At 53.9% G+C, this 15,140-nt stretch overlaps 6 protein-coding genes across 6 annotated transcripts; 3 read left to right on the top strand and 3 right to left on the bottom strand.

The window, feature by feature from the left end:
• Positions 1–877: 877 nt before the first annotated feature.
• MYCFIDRAFT_148747 (uncharacterized protein) lies at positions 878–2,752 on the top strand (the record flags this gene model as incomplete). The annotated part of the gene is made up of 1 exon (XM_007923105.1): positions 878–2,752. One exon carries the CDS (start codon positions 878–880, stop codon positions 2,291–2,293), a length of 1,416 nt encoding a protein of 471 aa, XP_007921296.1. The 3' UTR covers positions 2,294–2,752.
• A 206-nt stretch (positions 2,753–2,958) lies between these two features.
• Positions 2,959–5,354, top strand: MYCFIDRAFT_148745 (uncharacterized protein). The gene is made up of 2 exons (XM_007923104.1): positions 2,959–4,679; positions 4,729–5,354. The coding sequence occupies exons 1-2, from the start codon at positions 3,261–3,263 to the stop codon at positions 5,020–5,022; spliced, it is 1,713 nt and encodes a 570-aa protein (XP_007921295.1). The 5' UTR covers positions 2,959–3,260; the 3' UTR covers positions 5,023–5,354.
• A 315-nt stretch (positions 5,355–5,669) lies between these two features.
• MYCFIDRAFT_201409 (uncharacterized protein) lies at positions 5,670–6,898 on the top strand (the record flags this gene model as incomplete). The annotated part of the gene is made up of 4 exons (XM_007923103.1): positions 5,670–5,683; positions 5,763–5,834; positions 5,897–6,497; positions 6,549–6,898. The coding sequence occupies 4 exons, from the start codon at positions 5,670–5,672 to the stop codon at positions 6,609–6,611; spliced, it is 750 nt and encodes a 249-aa protein (XP_007921294.1). The 3' UTR covers positions 6,612–6,898.
• Positions 6,899–7,031: 133 nt separating this feature from the next.
• On the bottom strand, positions 7,032–8,486 carry MYCFIDRAFT_129139 (uncharacterized protein; the record flags this gene model as incomplete). The annotated part of the gene is made up of 2 exons (XM_007923102.1): positions 7,032–7,715; positions 7,989–8,486. Coding segments are annotated over 2 exons (1,182 nt in total), but the record flags the coding sequence as incomplete, so codon positions are not given.
• Positions 8,487–9,549: 1,063 nt separating this feature from the next.
• MYCFIDRAFT_85984 (uncharacterized protein) lies at positions 9,550–11,182 on the bottom strand. Its single transcript, XM_007922450.1, has 6 exons — positions 11,138–11,182; positions 11,017–11,035; positions 10,771–10,950; positions 10,588–10,662; positions 10,424–10,532; positions 9,550–10,371 (listed from the first exon to the last, which is right to left on the bottom strand). The coding sequence occupies exons 1-6, from the start codon at positions 11,156–11,158 to the stop codon at positions 9,717–9,719; spliced, it is 1,059 nt and encodes a 352-aa protein (XP_007920641.1). The 5' UTR covers positions 11,159–11,182; the 3' UTR covers positions 9,550–9,716.
• Positions 11,183–11,724: 542 nt separating this feature from the next.
• On the bottom strand, positions 11,725–13,244 carry MYCFIDRAFT_184912 (uncharacterized protein; the record flags this gene model as incomplete). The annotated part of the gene is made up of 5 exons (XM_007923101.1): positions 11,725–12,092; positions 12,155–12,208; positions 12,266–12,748; positions 12,800–13,016; positions 13,089–13,244. The coding sequence occupies 5 exons, from the start codon at positions 13,242–13,244 to the stop codon at positions 11,725–11,727; spliced, it is 1,278 nt and encodes a 425-aa protein (XP_007921292.1).
• Between the last annotated feature and the right edge of the window lie 1,896 nt (positions 13,245–15,140).

The raw sequence follows: 15,140 nt of genomic DNA, 5'->3' as shown, positions 1-15,140 counted from the left end.
ATCACGCAATTAGAAGAAGTTGAGGTTTGCTCCCCTTCTTGGCCAAGGTGTCTCCGTACAGTCGCTTGACAAGCCGAACACAGTTGATTTGTTGCGCAGATCCTGCCCTGATGAATATTATTGCTGTCGGCTGTCCAGATGTCGAATCCTTCCACGCACCGTGTCAAGACGGCCGAAGCCTGCTACAGCAGATTGAACCCGACGCGACCCGCTTCTCAATCCCCGCGGCTCCAAGAACTCTGTTTCAATGCTTGGCTTCGATATCTCAACGTGCATCCAATCCTGGCTGTCTTTGCTACCACACCTTGCACATGACCAAGGCGACGTTTCGCCCATGACTTCCACGATGCCAATGCCGTCTGCATTGGGGTGTGCCTGGAGAGCACTCCTCGGGCAAGAGCACAGAAATCGCTTCGACGAAGGTACAATGAAAGCAAAGTAAGGTCGTACCGGTAAGAAAGAAGTTGCGACAAGGGTCATCAACGCACTTTCTCCCACGACGCGAATAATGCTGGTCCGCTGGAGAGCCTATTGTGAAACCTGGTTTCCAACTCTAAAGGTTCAAGCAGTGCGTCAAGCTCTGGCGCTTCCGCGACCCTCATCACACTCTGCAGCTGCAGCACGCCGCCTGCTTTTAAGCTTGTTTGCATCTCGTATCGCGCCCAAAAGTCCGTGTTTCCTCTGCTTGGAGCCGGCGCATCCCTTCGGCAAACATATATCAGTCACGGCCGGTCCTTCCACGTATCCGCGCTCAACATGCGCTAGATTGCAGGCTGCCGCCATTTCTTCGGAATCATCCTACAAGAACGACATGATAGAACAAGGACCATCCGCTTGGAAGTCGAAGAAAGCGACTGGACAGAACTGAGGGATGGCGATGACTCTCCATCCTGCATTCTGGAAGGCCGTCAGCGCTTTTCTGCTGCTGTGTGTCCTAATCCAGCAGTATGCTCTGTCGGGCACTCGAACGCCCACAGTTCAACAAGCCATCCATCCGACGTCCCATATAGAAGCACCCCAATTGACTGGTGTCAGCGCCGCACTGGAGCAGGAGCTCGATCAAAAGAACCACTCACTGGCCAAGACTGTCACACACGCCGATGCATGGAGCTATTCTTGGGTTAGAGACGCTGACAACCATGGCCTTTCAGAGCGACAATGCGAATCTGCCTTTCCAAATCTATGGACCCAGATCGAACGCTCGGAGGAATATTGGAAAGAGAAGAAGATTGGTGTGCAGGACATTGAGCTTTTCGCAGGCAACGATGGAGGAGTGCGAGTGCTCCTGAGCAATTCACAGCTTCGCGTTGTCAGAACGAAAGGGCTGCATCGCGATGATTTTCGTCATCGAATTATAGCAGTCTTGCAGCAGCTGCTGCGGGCGATCACAGCTGCTGAAGCTATTGATGAACCTATCCCTGATATCGAATTCACTGTTGTGGTCGACGACCAAGCTGTCACACATCCTGACAAGAACGGTGCGTACTTTGCGTTCGCAAGACAGTATGGGAATCACAGGCACGACTCATTATGGATCACCCCGGATTTCCACTTCTTCGGAGCACCTCCCGAAGCAGGCAGTTTTCGGGAAATGCGAGAGAAGTTTCGAAAGCATGATTCACCTCTTGCGAAGAAGATCCAAAAGGTGGTGTGGAGAGGGGCTACTTGGACCAATCCGGAGATCAGAGAAGCTCTAATCAATGAGACAAAGGGCCACGCGTGGGCTGACGTTGAAGCCATGAACTGGGAGGACCCGTCGAGCATTATGCCTATGGAAGCATTTTGCAGATACAAGTACGTCGTGAATACCGAAGGTAGAGCCTGGTCAGCTCGAATGACCCACCTTTTAAACTGCAATTCATTATTGCTTGTGCACGACGTGGAATGGATTGCACATTATTACCATCTTCTCGATACAGAGACCAACTGCGTTCACGTCGCACGCAATTTCTCGGACCTGGGAGAGAAGATACGGTATTACGACACGCACCCGGAGGAGGCTCAAAAGATAGCAGATAATGCTAGAACGACGTTCCGAGAACGATATACGACCCCGGCCGCGGCAGCGTGTTATTGGAGGAAGCTTCTGAGAGCCTACGCACGCGTCGCTTTCACGCCCGAAACAACGACTATCAAGAAGAACAAGCATAAGCTAGCGTCGAAGGAACAGCCAAGAGGCATCTCGTTCGAAGAATTCATTGTACATGATAACACGCAGGATTATCCTTACGTACCCACGAAGAAGTCAGAGGAGAAGGCACAGAAGAAGGCTGGCGCGCGATGGGTGACTTGAGGCAACGAAGGCCTAGCAAGATGTCTTTTCATCATAAATGACTGTCTGGCATGCCTGCATGTGGCTTTTTGCGCTGTTCTGAGGGCAACAGTTCGAGACAGGCAGGGACACAACGAGCTTCAGCCGATCCAAGATGTGACCTGGAAATCTTGGGTGGGTAGTCGCACTCCAGATTGTAATTGTCGCCACTCCAGGCGAGCAAGGCTGGTTACAGAAGCTATCAGTGAGCAAGGCAAGAGATTGCGCGTGCAGCAAGAGTAGGCATCGCCCAATCGTGGTTGCGGAGGAGGAGTCTTGCCGATGCACAGGTGAATGTCTGGACACGGCTCGAGAGAGGAATGGATGCGAACGATTCCACGTCTTTGCTAACGCTGTGGTACAGTGTCGACGCTGGGCGATGGACTCGGAAGCTCTCTCACGAGGTAGCCTGCGTCAATAGCGAAGTTAAAGTGGATACGCAACTCTAGCAGTGTCTTTTGAGGGTGGAAGATTCCTCGATCGGGTTCGAGGATGTGTGTCGTCGCAAGGTGTGAATGTAGATATGAGTGCATTGAATGCCGCCAAGCCGAAATGCAACCAACCATCAGTGTCCTCTTCCGCACCCGCACCCGCACCCGCACTCATCACTTCACTTTGTCCACCTTCGCTTTGAGCATCGCGACCGACATAAAGCTATCTTCATCCAGCGCGATTGTTTGCCTCGTCGACCTTTGCAAGCACTTGCCGTGTGTACCGAAATTGGCAGACCTTTCCTCTGCTCCAAGTTGCTTCGCGGCGTTCGCGCATCGCAAATCGCAACTGCGCTCACGACGCCGGTTCTTCAAAGTTTGCCCGCGGAGCTTGACTGATCCTCCGCGACACGCCAGTCCATCCTCTGCCAACCACCCACCAAGCACTTCGACCGCGTCTGCACGCAACGCTTCCTGCACCTCACCTCCGACAGCTCCAGTACAGGTACAGCTTCACCATGGCTTCCGAGGTCGCGGGCATGCCGAACGGCACCTACGCGCCTCACCAGGCATACGGCGGCATCGAACAGAACAACTACGCTCATGCAACCAATGCTCAGGCACCGCAGCAAGCCGCTCCGCAAGCACCGCCCACATCGTCCACCCCGTCCAACGCGCAGCAAGCACAGCAACCAGATATCCCCAAGGATGAGGTAGGCTGGTACTTTGTCGAGCAATACTACACCACCCTGTCACGCAGTCCCGAGAAACTTTACCTCTTCTACAACAAGCGCTCTCAGTTTGTCTCTGGACAGGAGACCGACAAGGTTGCCGTATGCGTGGGTCAGCGTGCCATCAATGACAAGATCAAGGACCTCGATTTCCAAGACTGTAAAGTCCGCGTTACCAACGTGGACTCCCAAGCCTCCGATACAAACATTGTTATCCAGGTCATCGGAGAACTCTCAAACCGAGGCCAGCCTCATCGCAAGTTCACCCAGACTTTCGTGCTCGCAACGCAGACCAACGGCTACTTTGTTCTCAACGACATCTTCCGCTACCTGGTGGAGGAGGAGGACGAGCCAGAGGCTGAGACTCGGCAGCCTGCCCAAGAGGTGCAGCAGGTCTCAGGTACTGAGAGCGGCTTCCAAGAGCCTGCTCCATCAGAGGCCGAGCCAAAGACGTTGACCAGCTCTGCTGAACCTGCTGCTGTTGAGAAGAACGCACAAGAGGTTGACAAGGAGATCGAGGAGAAGCTTGTGAACAATGTGCATAATGTCCAGAGCGCTGTTCCAACTGCGACAAACGGCGAGCCAGCCTCCGAAGAGCCAGCTGTCGTTGAGGAGAAGTCATTGGAATCAACAGATGCAGGCAAGCCATCAGCCGTCGAGGCACCGACCGCCGCCGAAGTTGATATCGAGCCAGAAACGCCAAAAGATCCAGAACCAACTCCCGTTACGAGTCCGGCTGCACCAGCACAGGCTCCATCTCAAGCAGCCTCGGCCCCGGCACCCAAGCCAGCTGCTCCGGCTGCACCGAAGACCTGGGCCAGCCTCGCAGCATCTGCGAATCGTGTTGCGACTCCTGCTCCTCCTGCTCCTGCTCCCCCTGCTGCGCCAGCTACGCGTCCGGCTCCCAAGGCTGCCACTCCGACTGCGCCTGCCCAGCCCGCCTCATCATCCACTTCGTCTGCTCCATCCGCACCTGCAGCTCAGCGACAGGAGGCTCAGGGCTCTGATTCTCAGGACGAGTGGACTGCTGTCAGCAGCAGCCACAACCGCCAGCAATCTCGACAGGCAAACAATGCGTCTCAACAAGAAGAATCTGCAAACCGTGGCTACATCAAGAATGTGAGCGACAACGTTGAGCACAACAAGCTTCGTGCAGAGCTAGAGAAGTTTGGCAAGGTCGCTTATTTCGACATTGCGCGCCAAAAGGTATGTTCTGCAGTCACTTGCCTCACTTTCGTTTGCTAAACATAGCCAGAACTGTGCCTTTGTCGATTTTGAGACTACTGAGGGTTACAACAAAGCGCTGAACGCACCATTCAAGATCGGCGACGACGAACTCTACGTAGAGAAGCGCCACATTCGGCCAGGTCAAACTCCATACATCCCTCGCGGCCAATTTCAGGGCGGTCGAGGCGGCGGTCGTGGTAGTGCCGGCCAGGGCGCACCTCGCGGCAACTATCAAGGTGGCCGTGGCAACGGCAACGGCGCACCTCGCGGTCGGGGCGGCTTCCAGTCCCAGCGAGGCGTTCGTGGAGGCGCCCAAGCATAAATGACTGGCACGTTGTTGGCCGCATGCATTTGGCCCTGTGCCGCTCCCGAGACTCGCACGGCATGCGAAGTCTCCTTCCAGCACAGCACACGACGAATCACCCACAAAATGTACTACTATCAGAGCGCTTTTGCCAGGACTTTTAATGTGTCATTAGCTACGATGAGATCGCGGATCTCGCATAGAGCGGGAAAAGTTGCATAGCGTGGCTTGTCATTTTGACTGGACAGAGCGTGGTGTATTCTTGGGCTTTGTCTCGCATTGGCTGGGTTGCTACCATTTCTGATCCTCAGATAGCGAACAGATCTGATGTAAAAAGAGAAACAAACAACACAGATTGTGCATGCTCATTGACAGAGAAACGCACTGCCGACTAGAGAATCCCTAGATATCATTCGCACGTGCCTCAAGTTGTGTGTGTCTGTGCCTGACGCGGGGCGGCGCATCCCGCTAGAACTAACTTCTAGTTCCAGACTTCCAGTCTTCTGTGTTTACTTGCGCAAACACATCACGAGTCCACCTTTCGACTGCATACAGTGGCAGCCGTACTGAGCGCACTCTTGATCGGAGAATCCCGCCGACAAATTCCAACTCATCCAACGCACCTGGCTGATTACTGAGCACGCACACCACTTCTGCGCATCACGATGGGTGAATCCAGGTGAGGCCCCAACGAGCGACGGCTCTCATTTGAATCGTGGCCGGGCAGTCGCGCAGACGTCACTAACATGGAGTGGCAGACAAGAATTGCTGGCCTGGCTAAATGGCTTACTCCAGCTGAACCTGACCAAAGTCGAGCAGTGCGGTACTGGGTATGTCGCTCCCACTGATGATCACCAAAGGCGCCAGAGCCGATTGACTGACGCTTCCCAAGCGCTGCCCTTGTGCAGATCTACGACAGCATCTTCCTCGACGCGCCTCTTAGCCGTATAAAGTTCGATGCCAAAAGCGAATATGCGTATCTCGAGAATTTCAAGATATTAAGTAATCTTTTCCGCAAGCACCATATCGACCGTCCTATCCCTGTGGAGCAGCTGGTGAAGTGCAAGATGCAAGACAATCTCGAGTTCCTGCAGTGGACGAAGAGATACTGGGACCAATACTATCCGGGCGGCGATTACGATGCAGTGGGCAGACGGAAAGGAGTCGGTGGTGCGGCTGCTCCTCCTTCAATGCCAACTGCTCGGACATCGGGAGCTACCGCGGCAGCGCGTAAACCTGCTGGTGGTTTCGGTGCAGCAGCCCCACGGGTCAGCAGCCGTCAAGCAGGTGGCCCTGCGACTGCAGCCCTGCAGCAGAAGAATGCCGAGCTGATGGAGACGGTGGGTGGTCTCGAGCGGGAGCGTGACTTCTACTTCAGCAAGCTTCGAGACATAGAATTGCTCATCCAGCAAGCTATGGAGGCCGATCCGTCACTCGAGGAAGACGAAAACAGCTTGCTCAAGCAAATACAGACCATTCTGTATAGCACCGAGGTGAGTGAGAAAAGCAAGGCTATTGTATGCTGATCTAACCATGTCTTCCAGGAGGGCTTCGAAATCCCACAAGAGGCAGATGCTGAAGTCGCAGGCGATGAAGAGACATTCTAGAGATACCACCAATTTTACGAACTACCAGTCGTTTTCAGGGCATTAGCGGAGCGAAATGATACCATAAGTAGAGCATGAAGGATCGAACAGGGCAGCATCTTGACCATGGTCGCGGCAAGCTTGCACGATCATGGAGATTGCTGGCGAGTGTTGCTGTAGCTCTGTCACAGGATCGGAGGGATATATGTTTCGGCTAGGCTTTGGCTAGGCTTTGGCTTCTCTCGTCAAGGAGTAGAATGAAATGCATCAATTGGATCTGCAAGATGGCCTGAACTTCTGAACAGCTTACAACTGACGACATCTGTCTGATCTGTCACAAGATAGACAATACTTCACATGCCGTTGCCATGCTGCAAAGCACAATATGATCGTTCTCCGCTGCTAAGCCCAAAAACTGCCCAAAAAAAACATCTATTCTATTTACGCTCGTCTCCCTTTCCCAAAATGCTCAGTCAGCGCGATTGGTGCATCTCGCTCGTCTGTAAGCCTGGTCGCCTGCCCGTATGTTGGCGGCTGGTTGTCTCTCCGTCGTCTTTCACCTATGACAATGCTGGCAATGTACGCCAGTGACATGATCACTGCAACTACAGCGTATGCAGCCTTGGCACCTGTCCCAGCTCCTGCTATCGCAAGTCCAAGACCTCCGTTGATCATGCCCAGTGGGATCGCGATGCGTCCGATAGTCAAATGAGCATAAGACCAGCCGGTCCGGTGTCCATATTTCTTGAAGAGTCGGTGATGCAGCAGGCCGCTTATGGGTTGCGAAAGGAGAACGAGGAACAATATGCCGCCTATGATCGGATGGGCGTGGATGGTGATGGAGCTGCGGAGCTGAGACATGAGATATGCTCCCATTCCAAACGCGACAATGTAGATGAGATATGCAACGGCTTGCATAGCAGCGTGAACCCAGATCAACCCGGTGAAATTCGCGATGCGGATCAAGATGCCTCCAATTGGGAAGAGACCGACGAATGCTAGGGAAGCTAGAGCTCCGTGAGCACTGATGATGCGGTCGCCCATTTTGTAGTCACCGCCAAATGGTGCTCCGTTGTTCTCAAAGGTTGCAGAGCCTGTGTCGCCGTTGCTTGACAAGCCGCTGTCCTCACAGTATGGGAGGTTGGAAGTCTCGCGCTTGTTGTTGTTGTTGTTCTGGTTCCAAGGAGCGCTTGTGGGCCATGATGCTTGACCAGAGACAAAGCATGAAGCTGCCCAAGTTGGTCGAGCGGTGGGCCAACTGGTAGAGAACTGTGAAGGCCAGGCTGTTGGGCAGCCTGAACCTGATGGTGAAGCAATTTCGGCAGATGTTGACCTTGGGATGCAGGAGGATGTTGCTGTAGAGCTCCCGGAACTGGTTGCAGTGCTGCCACTCGCCACGAATGGGTTTACGCTATCACCTCCTTTCGCACTAGCCATGTTCCATGTAAAGGGAGATGCATTGTCGTGTCTGCTTATGCTGGCGGATAGATCATCCGAGTTCATCGAATCGCCCGACTTGTACGCGAATATCCAGTCGCTTGAAGAGCCCGTGAAGTCCATTTTGCCTCCAGACCAGCTATTGCAATTACTGCACCGCACGTTGGCAACCATCTTGCCGTTGCTGATGCCTGAGCCTTCTAGTAGTTCGACTTGGGCGTTGGTATCGTGCTGAGGTTCAACATGCCCAGTGCCTAGTCGTGGAGATAGTGTGACATTTTTTCCACCTGCTGAAGTATACATCACGAAGATGTTCGACCCAGACATCGACGATCCTTGACCGAGAGCCAGCCATGAGTATGTAGTCGGAGCAGAGAGTTGAAAGAAAATGTCGCCATTTCCAGAGCTGGCAGTGGATTCTGGAATGTTGAGAGAGTAGCATATGTCGCTCTCTGGGCATGTCTTCGCGATCGACTGTGCGTGTGCTGTAAGTCCTGTCCTTCCATTAGCACCTATGTGCAGCGCCTGCTGCTTCCAACTACGAACCAAGGCTTGCAGCCAGAGCAGCAGATAGCGTCTTCATGATGCGACTGCTCGCAATGATTGACAACCAAACGAAGTTGTCTCTTTGTATTCTGGACTTTGTACAGGAGGGATTGTGAAGAGAGTGTGATTCTTGGTATTGCACTGACAATGATTGCCAGTCACAGTCCCAGAGCAAAAAGCAAATGAGCAACGGCAGACCAGTATAGATAGGAGCCTGCAATAATAACGGCCCATAATCAGGGGCCCAGAGGATTCAGGAACTACTGTACGCAGCGTGACCTACCCGAGAGGCGTTTCCCGAAGCCATCGACCCAGAACTTGAAACAGCAACGCAAAGGCAGCCTGGCGAAATCTCACGGTTCGCTGACTTGAGATTTTTAAAAGGGTGCAGTTGCACATGGCACACTTGATGTCCATGATTGTTCGTCAAATCATGTTCGAGGTACGATAGAGGTCAGCTGTGGAAAAGATTTGGTGAAGCAAAAACGGGCACTCGAGCATTCGCTGCTTCCAGGCCACGGGTCTTCTGTATATGGTATAGCGTAGGGAAAGACGTCTTTGCGAAGCAGCACGTGTTGACAAGACCAGAACACAACTAATTGCCAAAGCGTGGGTTTTTGCCATTGCCGCCTGTCTGCTTTTCACAGACGCCATAAGATTTGCTAGCAATGGCTAGCATCGTATTTGCTGCAAACACATGCCTTGTTGTTTGTTAAGCCACTGTATCTTGTATTGGGAGTATCAGTGTCAACTTCTCTGGTGCTTGAAGTTAGCTCTTCTCGGAAACAATTCCATTCCACGAGTCACATCAGTCAAATCAACACAAGTATCGTCAAGCACTAGGTACGGCAATCGTTAGCTTTAGACCTGTCAAGGCGACCGCGTGAGCCTGTCGAACTCCTGAATAGCACCTTGCACAGCCAGTGAGCTAGGCGTAGGCGAAGTTGACCAAGAGCAATAATGAAAGCAGCACAAGTTGACAGTTAAACAATTTTTGTTCAGGTACGGAGAAAACTCTCCTTGCTTCAGTATTTCGTACAACCGATCGTGCTGGACGATGGCCTCCAGCTTTCCGACATCAGAATCGATTGCTTTCGGTCGATAGCGCCTTCAAGCGGCAGTCAAAGTTGGTGTGGGAGCATTCTATGCTCCGAGAGCTGGGAACGCGCTCTCATCCTTCAGGGCGATTCCACCACGAGGAGCACCGCGGTCACCACGAGCGCCTCCTCTAAAGTCGCTGCCGCCACGGCCACGTCCTCCACGACCACGCTCGCCGCCACGGAACTCGCCGCGTCCTCCACGACCGCGACCACGGCCTCTGCCTCCACGGTCACCGGTGTCTGGTGCTTGATAATACTGGCCGTCCAAGGCAAGGCGCTCCTTCTTGTCGCCAAGCTCCTTAGTCTTCTTAGCCTTGCCTCCGCTACCGGCGAAGTAGTTCTCCTCCTCAGGATCACGAGCGTAAGCCTTGCCTGTTGGGAACTTCTGCTTGGAGCCCTCGTTTGCCTTGCGAATGCTCACTTCGTCACCCAAAGCCAGACGCTTCTCGGCCAGCTCAGCCAAGTACGCATCGTAGCTCTTGGTCTTGTCCTCAGGTTCAGCAGCAGCCTCCTCGCCAACAGCTTCGCCATCTCCAGGTCCGTTGGAGAATGCTGGGTCTTGACCAGCGGTGTCGGGGGTAAAGCCCGACTCGTTCTTGGCTTCAGCTTGAGCAATAGCCTCGCCCGCAGTCTCATCAGCCCATTCAGCATTGCCGTCGTTACCGCCCCAGCCGTGCGCTGCCTGCTTCTCGTGCTCGCTGTATCGAGTCAGTGGGGGCTCCAGAGCGACCAAACCCTCTTCACACGTACCCAATGCCAGTGTGGCTGTGACGGTCATCGCGTGGTGCGCCTCCTCGTCCACCTCGGCCACGGCCTCTACCACGTCCACCACGATCGCCTCCGCGGTGCTCACGTGGTTCTGCGCGGGTGTCAGTCAGGGAGATTGGATGTGTAAGTTGAGTAGGGCAAATCACCTCTTGTGCGGTCGGAATGGCGGTCACGTCGAAAGCCGTCGTCGCGGTTCTCGGCGCGGTTGTTCAGAGAGCCCGCTATGAATAGTCAGTGCAAGTTCCAAAGTGTTTGACGATGGCCATGCACAATCGAGGTGCGACTTCCACGCTGGCTTTCATCATTGCACGCGCGCTTCTTAACCTTACCTTGGTCGCCTCTTGTAAACGTTTGATGGCTGCCACCTCGCCCACCTGCGGCTGGCCTAGGAGTATCCCTAGCAGGTCCGTCGGCGCCAGCATTGCGCTTTCCTGTGCGCTGGACTGGCTTGTCAATGACCTTGGTCGGTGGCTCTGGCTCCCGATCTGGGTCGAGCTCCGGGTCGTTGCCTGATGCGATTATTAGTTATGCGTGCGAGGCGCCATTGATACTGGTCGTGGTCGTGGTTCGCATACCCAGGAGGTCGTACAAGTTCTGGAGCATTGAAGTCAGCCTCGTTTTCTCTCTCGCGCAAGGCGGACGTCACACGACCGTCTGACGAACTCAGCAGTAGTGAAACATGGGATCTCGACTGACCTTGCTTGCAATGGCGCTCATGTTTGTGGAAGTCACGAGCTGAAGCCAGACGACATGGTGTTCGCAGAGAGAGAGGTGATGCAAAATTCCAACTCCGCAATTTCAAGTTGTCTTGGCACGGCTCCCGAGCTTCGACACGGCACGGGACAACTAAAAATCCCATTATTATCACGTTGAGGCTCCAATGCGACAGTGCGATGATGCATTGCAATCACTGAGGATGACCTCAGCTTCCGATTCTTTTGAAGTGAACAAATATTGAAGCACAATGGCTTGTGACCATCAAACCAACGCTACATTTTGCTTTTCCGCCATACTTTTACATGCTCCGCTCCCAATGCGCGTCCTTCAAATGCTCGCCAAAGAACAGCATGATCGAATGACCTCCCAATGGCGCGCCTCATTCCCTGGCTGCGGCCTATGCACCTTCGCTATGCGCGCCATGCAAATGCCGTTTCGTTCATTCAGAACACATCAATCATAGCCCGCAGATACTGCTGCGGTGCTTAAAGGCCTCGTGGAGGAAGAAAAAAGTCGCTTTTTTTGTTGACCGCCCTTAACACCATCCCTCCCATGAAATTAATGGACTATCTTTGCCCGTGGTGTTGCTCGAACGAGTATGTGGTTGGATAGTGCATTGACGCACTCAGTCCAAACGGGTCTGCATCAAGCATTGGGTCGTTTGGATCAACCTCATAAGGACCATCGTTCCCGTTGGGATGACTGGTCGGAATCATTTGCTGCATCTGTTCGTACTGTGAATGCGGTGACAGCTGATGCTGGCCCTGCTGCATGCCTTGCGGAGGGTTATAGTAATCTCCAGACGTTTGTTCTTGGGGATTCTGGTAATGTTGCGGATATTGACCCTGTGACTGTGGAGATCGATGCGTTCGGAGATTGTCGTCATCGGGTTCGTCGAGCATGGATCGGGAGTGCTGAGTGTCGTACTCTTGGTCTGTACTCACGGAGTCAACCTAGGACGAACACAGTTCTGTAAGAAAAGATGGGGGAACTTGCCGAGCTGATCAAAATGTTTCTGAAATGGACTAGGATAGGAGAAGGTTGATGCTGCTGCACTGCCACCGGCGCTGCCGGGCTGGGGCACACCATGACTCCCCGTTGACATGCTTGACATACCACTTTGACTGCCTTGATAGGTAGACGCGGGAGTCGGGCGTTGCTGCGGCTGGCGTGGGCCATTTGCGGGCTGCTGCTGAGCTTGATAGAAAGCTTGGTTAGGTTGCGGTTGCGACGAGCGCGCCAAGCTCTGGAAATGCTGTGCTTGCGGCTGAGCGAGGACAGCAGATGCGGGTGAGGTCATCCCACCTTGTTGCAATGCCAGCGATCTCGTCGACAGTTGACTTGGAGAGGAAGCATGAGACGATGGGGTCGGGTGAGCGTGAGGCGATGTAGTAAAGCCCATGTCCGGATTGGACTGTCCAGGAGCCAGCTTAGGCAGGAAGTTCTGGCCAGATCTTCGGGCCTGCTGCCTTTGCAAGGCTGTTCTTTGCAATGGTGGTTGTGGTGGCATAGTAGCCGCAGGGTGCATAAATCCAGGGCCAAGGACGGGACTGCCGGTCTTCATCTGTAGTTCAGCCTGGACATCGATGCCTGAGCTAGTCAATATCACGGGTGAAGAAGCTGGCAGTCGAGGGACATTACCTTTCTCGAGCAATATTCGTTCCAGTAGACTGTTCTTGTAGCGCAGCATGAGACATTCGTCTGCGGCAGTGCGCTGGCTTTGCTGCAGGCTTGACAGATTCTCTTCATTGTGCTTGATGGTTGCCTCGAGTTGCTTGATGTATTCAGTCCGTCGTTCGCGAAAGGCAGCCTGAGCCTGTCGATTACGTTGCTTCCGCTCTTCCGAGGTCGCGTATATCTGAGCCCGTCAGCCTTACACGGGACAGAGGATCGATAGATGGGTACGAGTCGTTTATCAGATGACACTTACAGGCTTTCGACCGCCTTTGCGCTTCTGGGGCTGGGCAGGTTCCTGGGGTTGTTCGGCGCCAGCGTCTTGGTCTTGATCGGGAGACGACTCGATAGAGCTCGGGGTGGCAGCTTCGGCTCCCTCCTCGACCTTAGCGACCTTAGAGGGAGCTGCCATATGGGCGTCGACGATATTGTTATCTCCCATCTGCAGGAACCCGGGGAAGGCACTGGCCAAAGCCAGGCGACGCTAAAAGATTGCACCCAGATGGACGGGGCAGGCTTGTGAAGCGTGAAAGGGACAGATTGATAATAACGTTAGCATAGACAAAGATAACGTTGCGTACCGTGGAAGAGGAGGAAAGACTGTGAGGTAAGAGCTTGGGTAATTGAAATTGATCAATGAGGAGGAGAAGGCGGTCACGCGGACCGGTAGCTGGAGGCGAGACCGGCGCAAAAGAAAGCCGGACCATACTATTAGCAGAAGAGAAAATTTCTCCTCCTACTCCAGCGTGGGAAGTGCAAGTGCAACTAAGCCGTCATCAAGAGTCCGAGTCTTGCCTTGGCTTGGCCAGCGGAGAGCGGTTGGATGCATGCCGGAAAAGATGGTGAGCGTGCAAGGGCACTTGTGACTTCAGGCCGGCCGGTTGCTTTGCCGCACCCTGGTCGGAAGCAAGCGATCGTGGTGGTGATTTGCTCGAAAGCATGCATGCGTGATGCATTCGCGCTCGCGAGTCGTCCAAGCCAGCGGCGAGCGGCGAGAGACGGGCTCGGCGACTAGCTCTGGACAGCAGTTACTGCCTCGCCATCCAATCACAGCACTGGATGTCAGCATTGTCAGGAAGTCTAGCGGCTAAGTCTAATCCTCGTAGCGTCTGAGAGTAGCCTCGGCATTAGACACTACGAAGACCACAACCTCTCTATACTAGAATCCACAACGAGATTAGTCTTGTGCCAAGCACTCATCCTTCTGCGCTTTCTCCGCTGGAGACGTCTTCTGGAAGGAAAGGAGGGTCAGAAGGAGAACAAGGCGGAAGCGAAGGAAGGCCCACAAGCACCATCTTCACCGTTGAAACAGCAACAACATCTCTACGTGACGTGCGCGAGGCGAGGCGTCTGCCTTCACACAATCATTATTATCACTATCACGGGAGGCGTCGTGGCGATGCTCGGCGCTGGAGCAGCAAAGTTTCGCTAGAATACTGGTCAATGTGGTCACAAGATGTCGCGGCGTGAGCCTCGAAGCTCGTATCACAACACAACTCGTGATATGCCTACTTTCCGCTTGTGGCTTGTGGCGGCACTGCTTGCTGCTCGCGCCCAGCCTTCGACGGCGGTTGACGTTTCTCAGCTCCCCAGCCAGTGCCACGTGTGGTCGCGATGCTGGGACCAAATTTAATACCGCATGCACGGACTTTTGACCCCCACGCTCGTTGCGAAGGGCAACCTGCTATAGAATACGGAGGTAGGTGAATGAATTGGACGAGATTTACGACATATACGTCACTTTTGACACACATTCATTCGCAACGCTTTTGAAAATAAAGATGCTAATGGCCTCCGGCGGAAGGGGCAGTGTCTCGCGCAGAATAGCACCCCTGCGCCTCGAGTATACCTTACGGACGGGTCCCCCCTTCCTACGGTCGTATCTCCCTACGGAGGGACCCCGCCGTCCGACGGTCTCGGCTAGCGGGGGCCCCTGCTATTCTTTGCCCCGGGGCGGAGCGGGATTCCGAAGAGGGGGGGGGGGGCGACAGCGAGGTCAAATTTCCCGGCTAAAATGCCGGAAAGGGACCCCTACGCGAGATATATATACCGCGTCTGCGATATATATCGTCCTACGCGTCAAAATTAGCGGTAGACAGAGGGAGGGACGGTACTTACGACAGCGAGGTTGATATAGGAGGGAGAAAGAACGCGACCGGAAGATATATATATATATATATATACCGAGAAGTAAACAAACCTCAAACAAACATCCTATTTAGGAACGCTAGTCGTGCGGTATTAAATGTGCGTCCGCGATGCTACGCCCAAATTCCGTGGCGACCACGCTGCTGCAATTCGCACGGGA

Source organism: Pseudocercospora fijiensis (genome assembly GCF_000340215.1).
Source record: "Pseudocercospora fijiensis CIRAD86 unplaced genomic scaffold MYCFIscaffold_1, whole genome shotgun sequence".
NCBI lineage: Eukaryota > Fungi > Ascomycota > Dothideomycetes > Mycosphaerellales > Mycosphaerellaceae > Pseudocercospora > Pseudocercospora fijiensis.
The sequence above is the reverse complement of the archived record's forward strand: the minus strand, read 5'-3'. Positions and strand labels throughout refer to the sequence as shown.

Coding starts and splice junctions, on each gene's coding strand:
- MYCFIDRAFT_148745 (XM_007923104.1), top strand. CDS start 3,261: ATGGCTTCCGAGGTCGCGGGCATGCCGAACGGCACCTACGCGCCTCAC. Junction 4,680..4,728: donor TCGACATTGCGCGCCAAAAG/GTATGTTCTGCA, acceptor AAACATAGCCAG/AACTGTGCCTTTGTCGATTT.
- MYCFIDRAFT_85984 (XM_007922450.1), bottom strand. CDS start 11,158: ATGAGCGCCATTGCAAGCAAG. Junction 10,663..10,770: donor GTTTACAAGAGGCGACCAAG/GTAAGGTTAAGA, acceptor GACTATTCATAG/CGGGCTCTCTGAACAACCGC. Junction 10,533..10,587: donor CCATTCCGACCGCACAAGAG/GTGATTTGCCCT, acceptor ACACCCGCGCAG/AACCACGTGAGCACCGCGGA.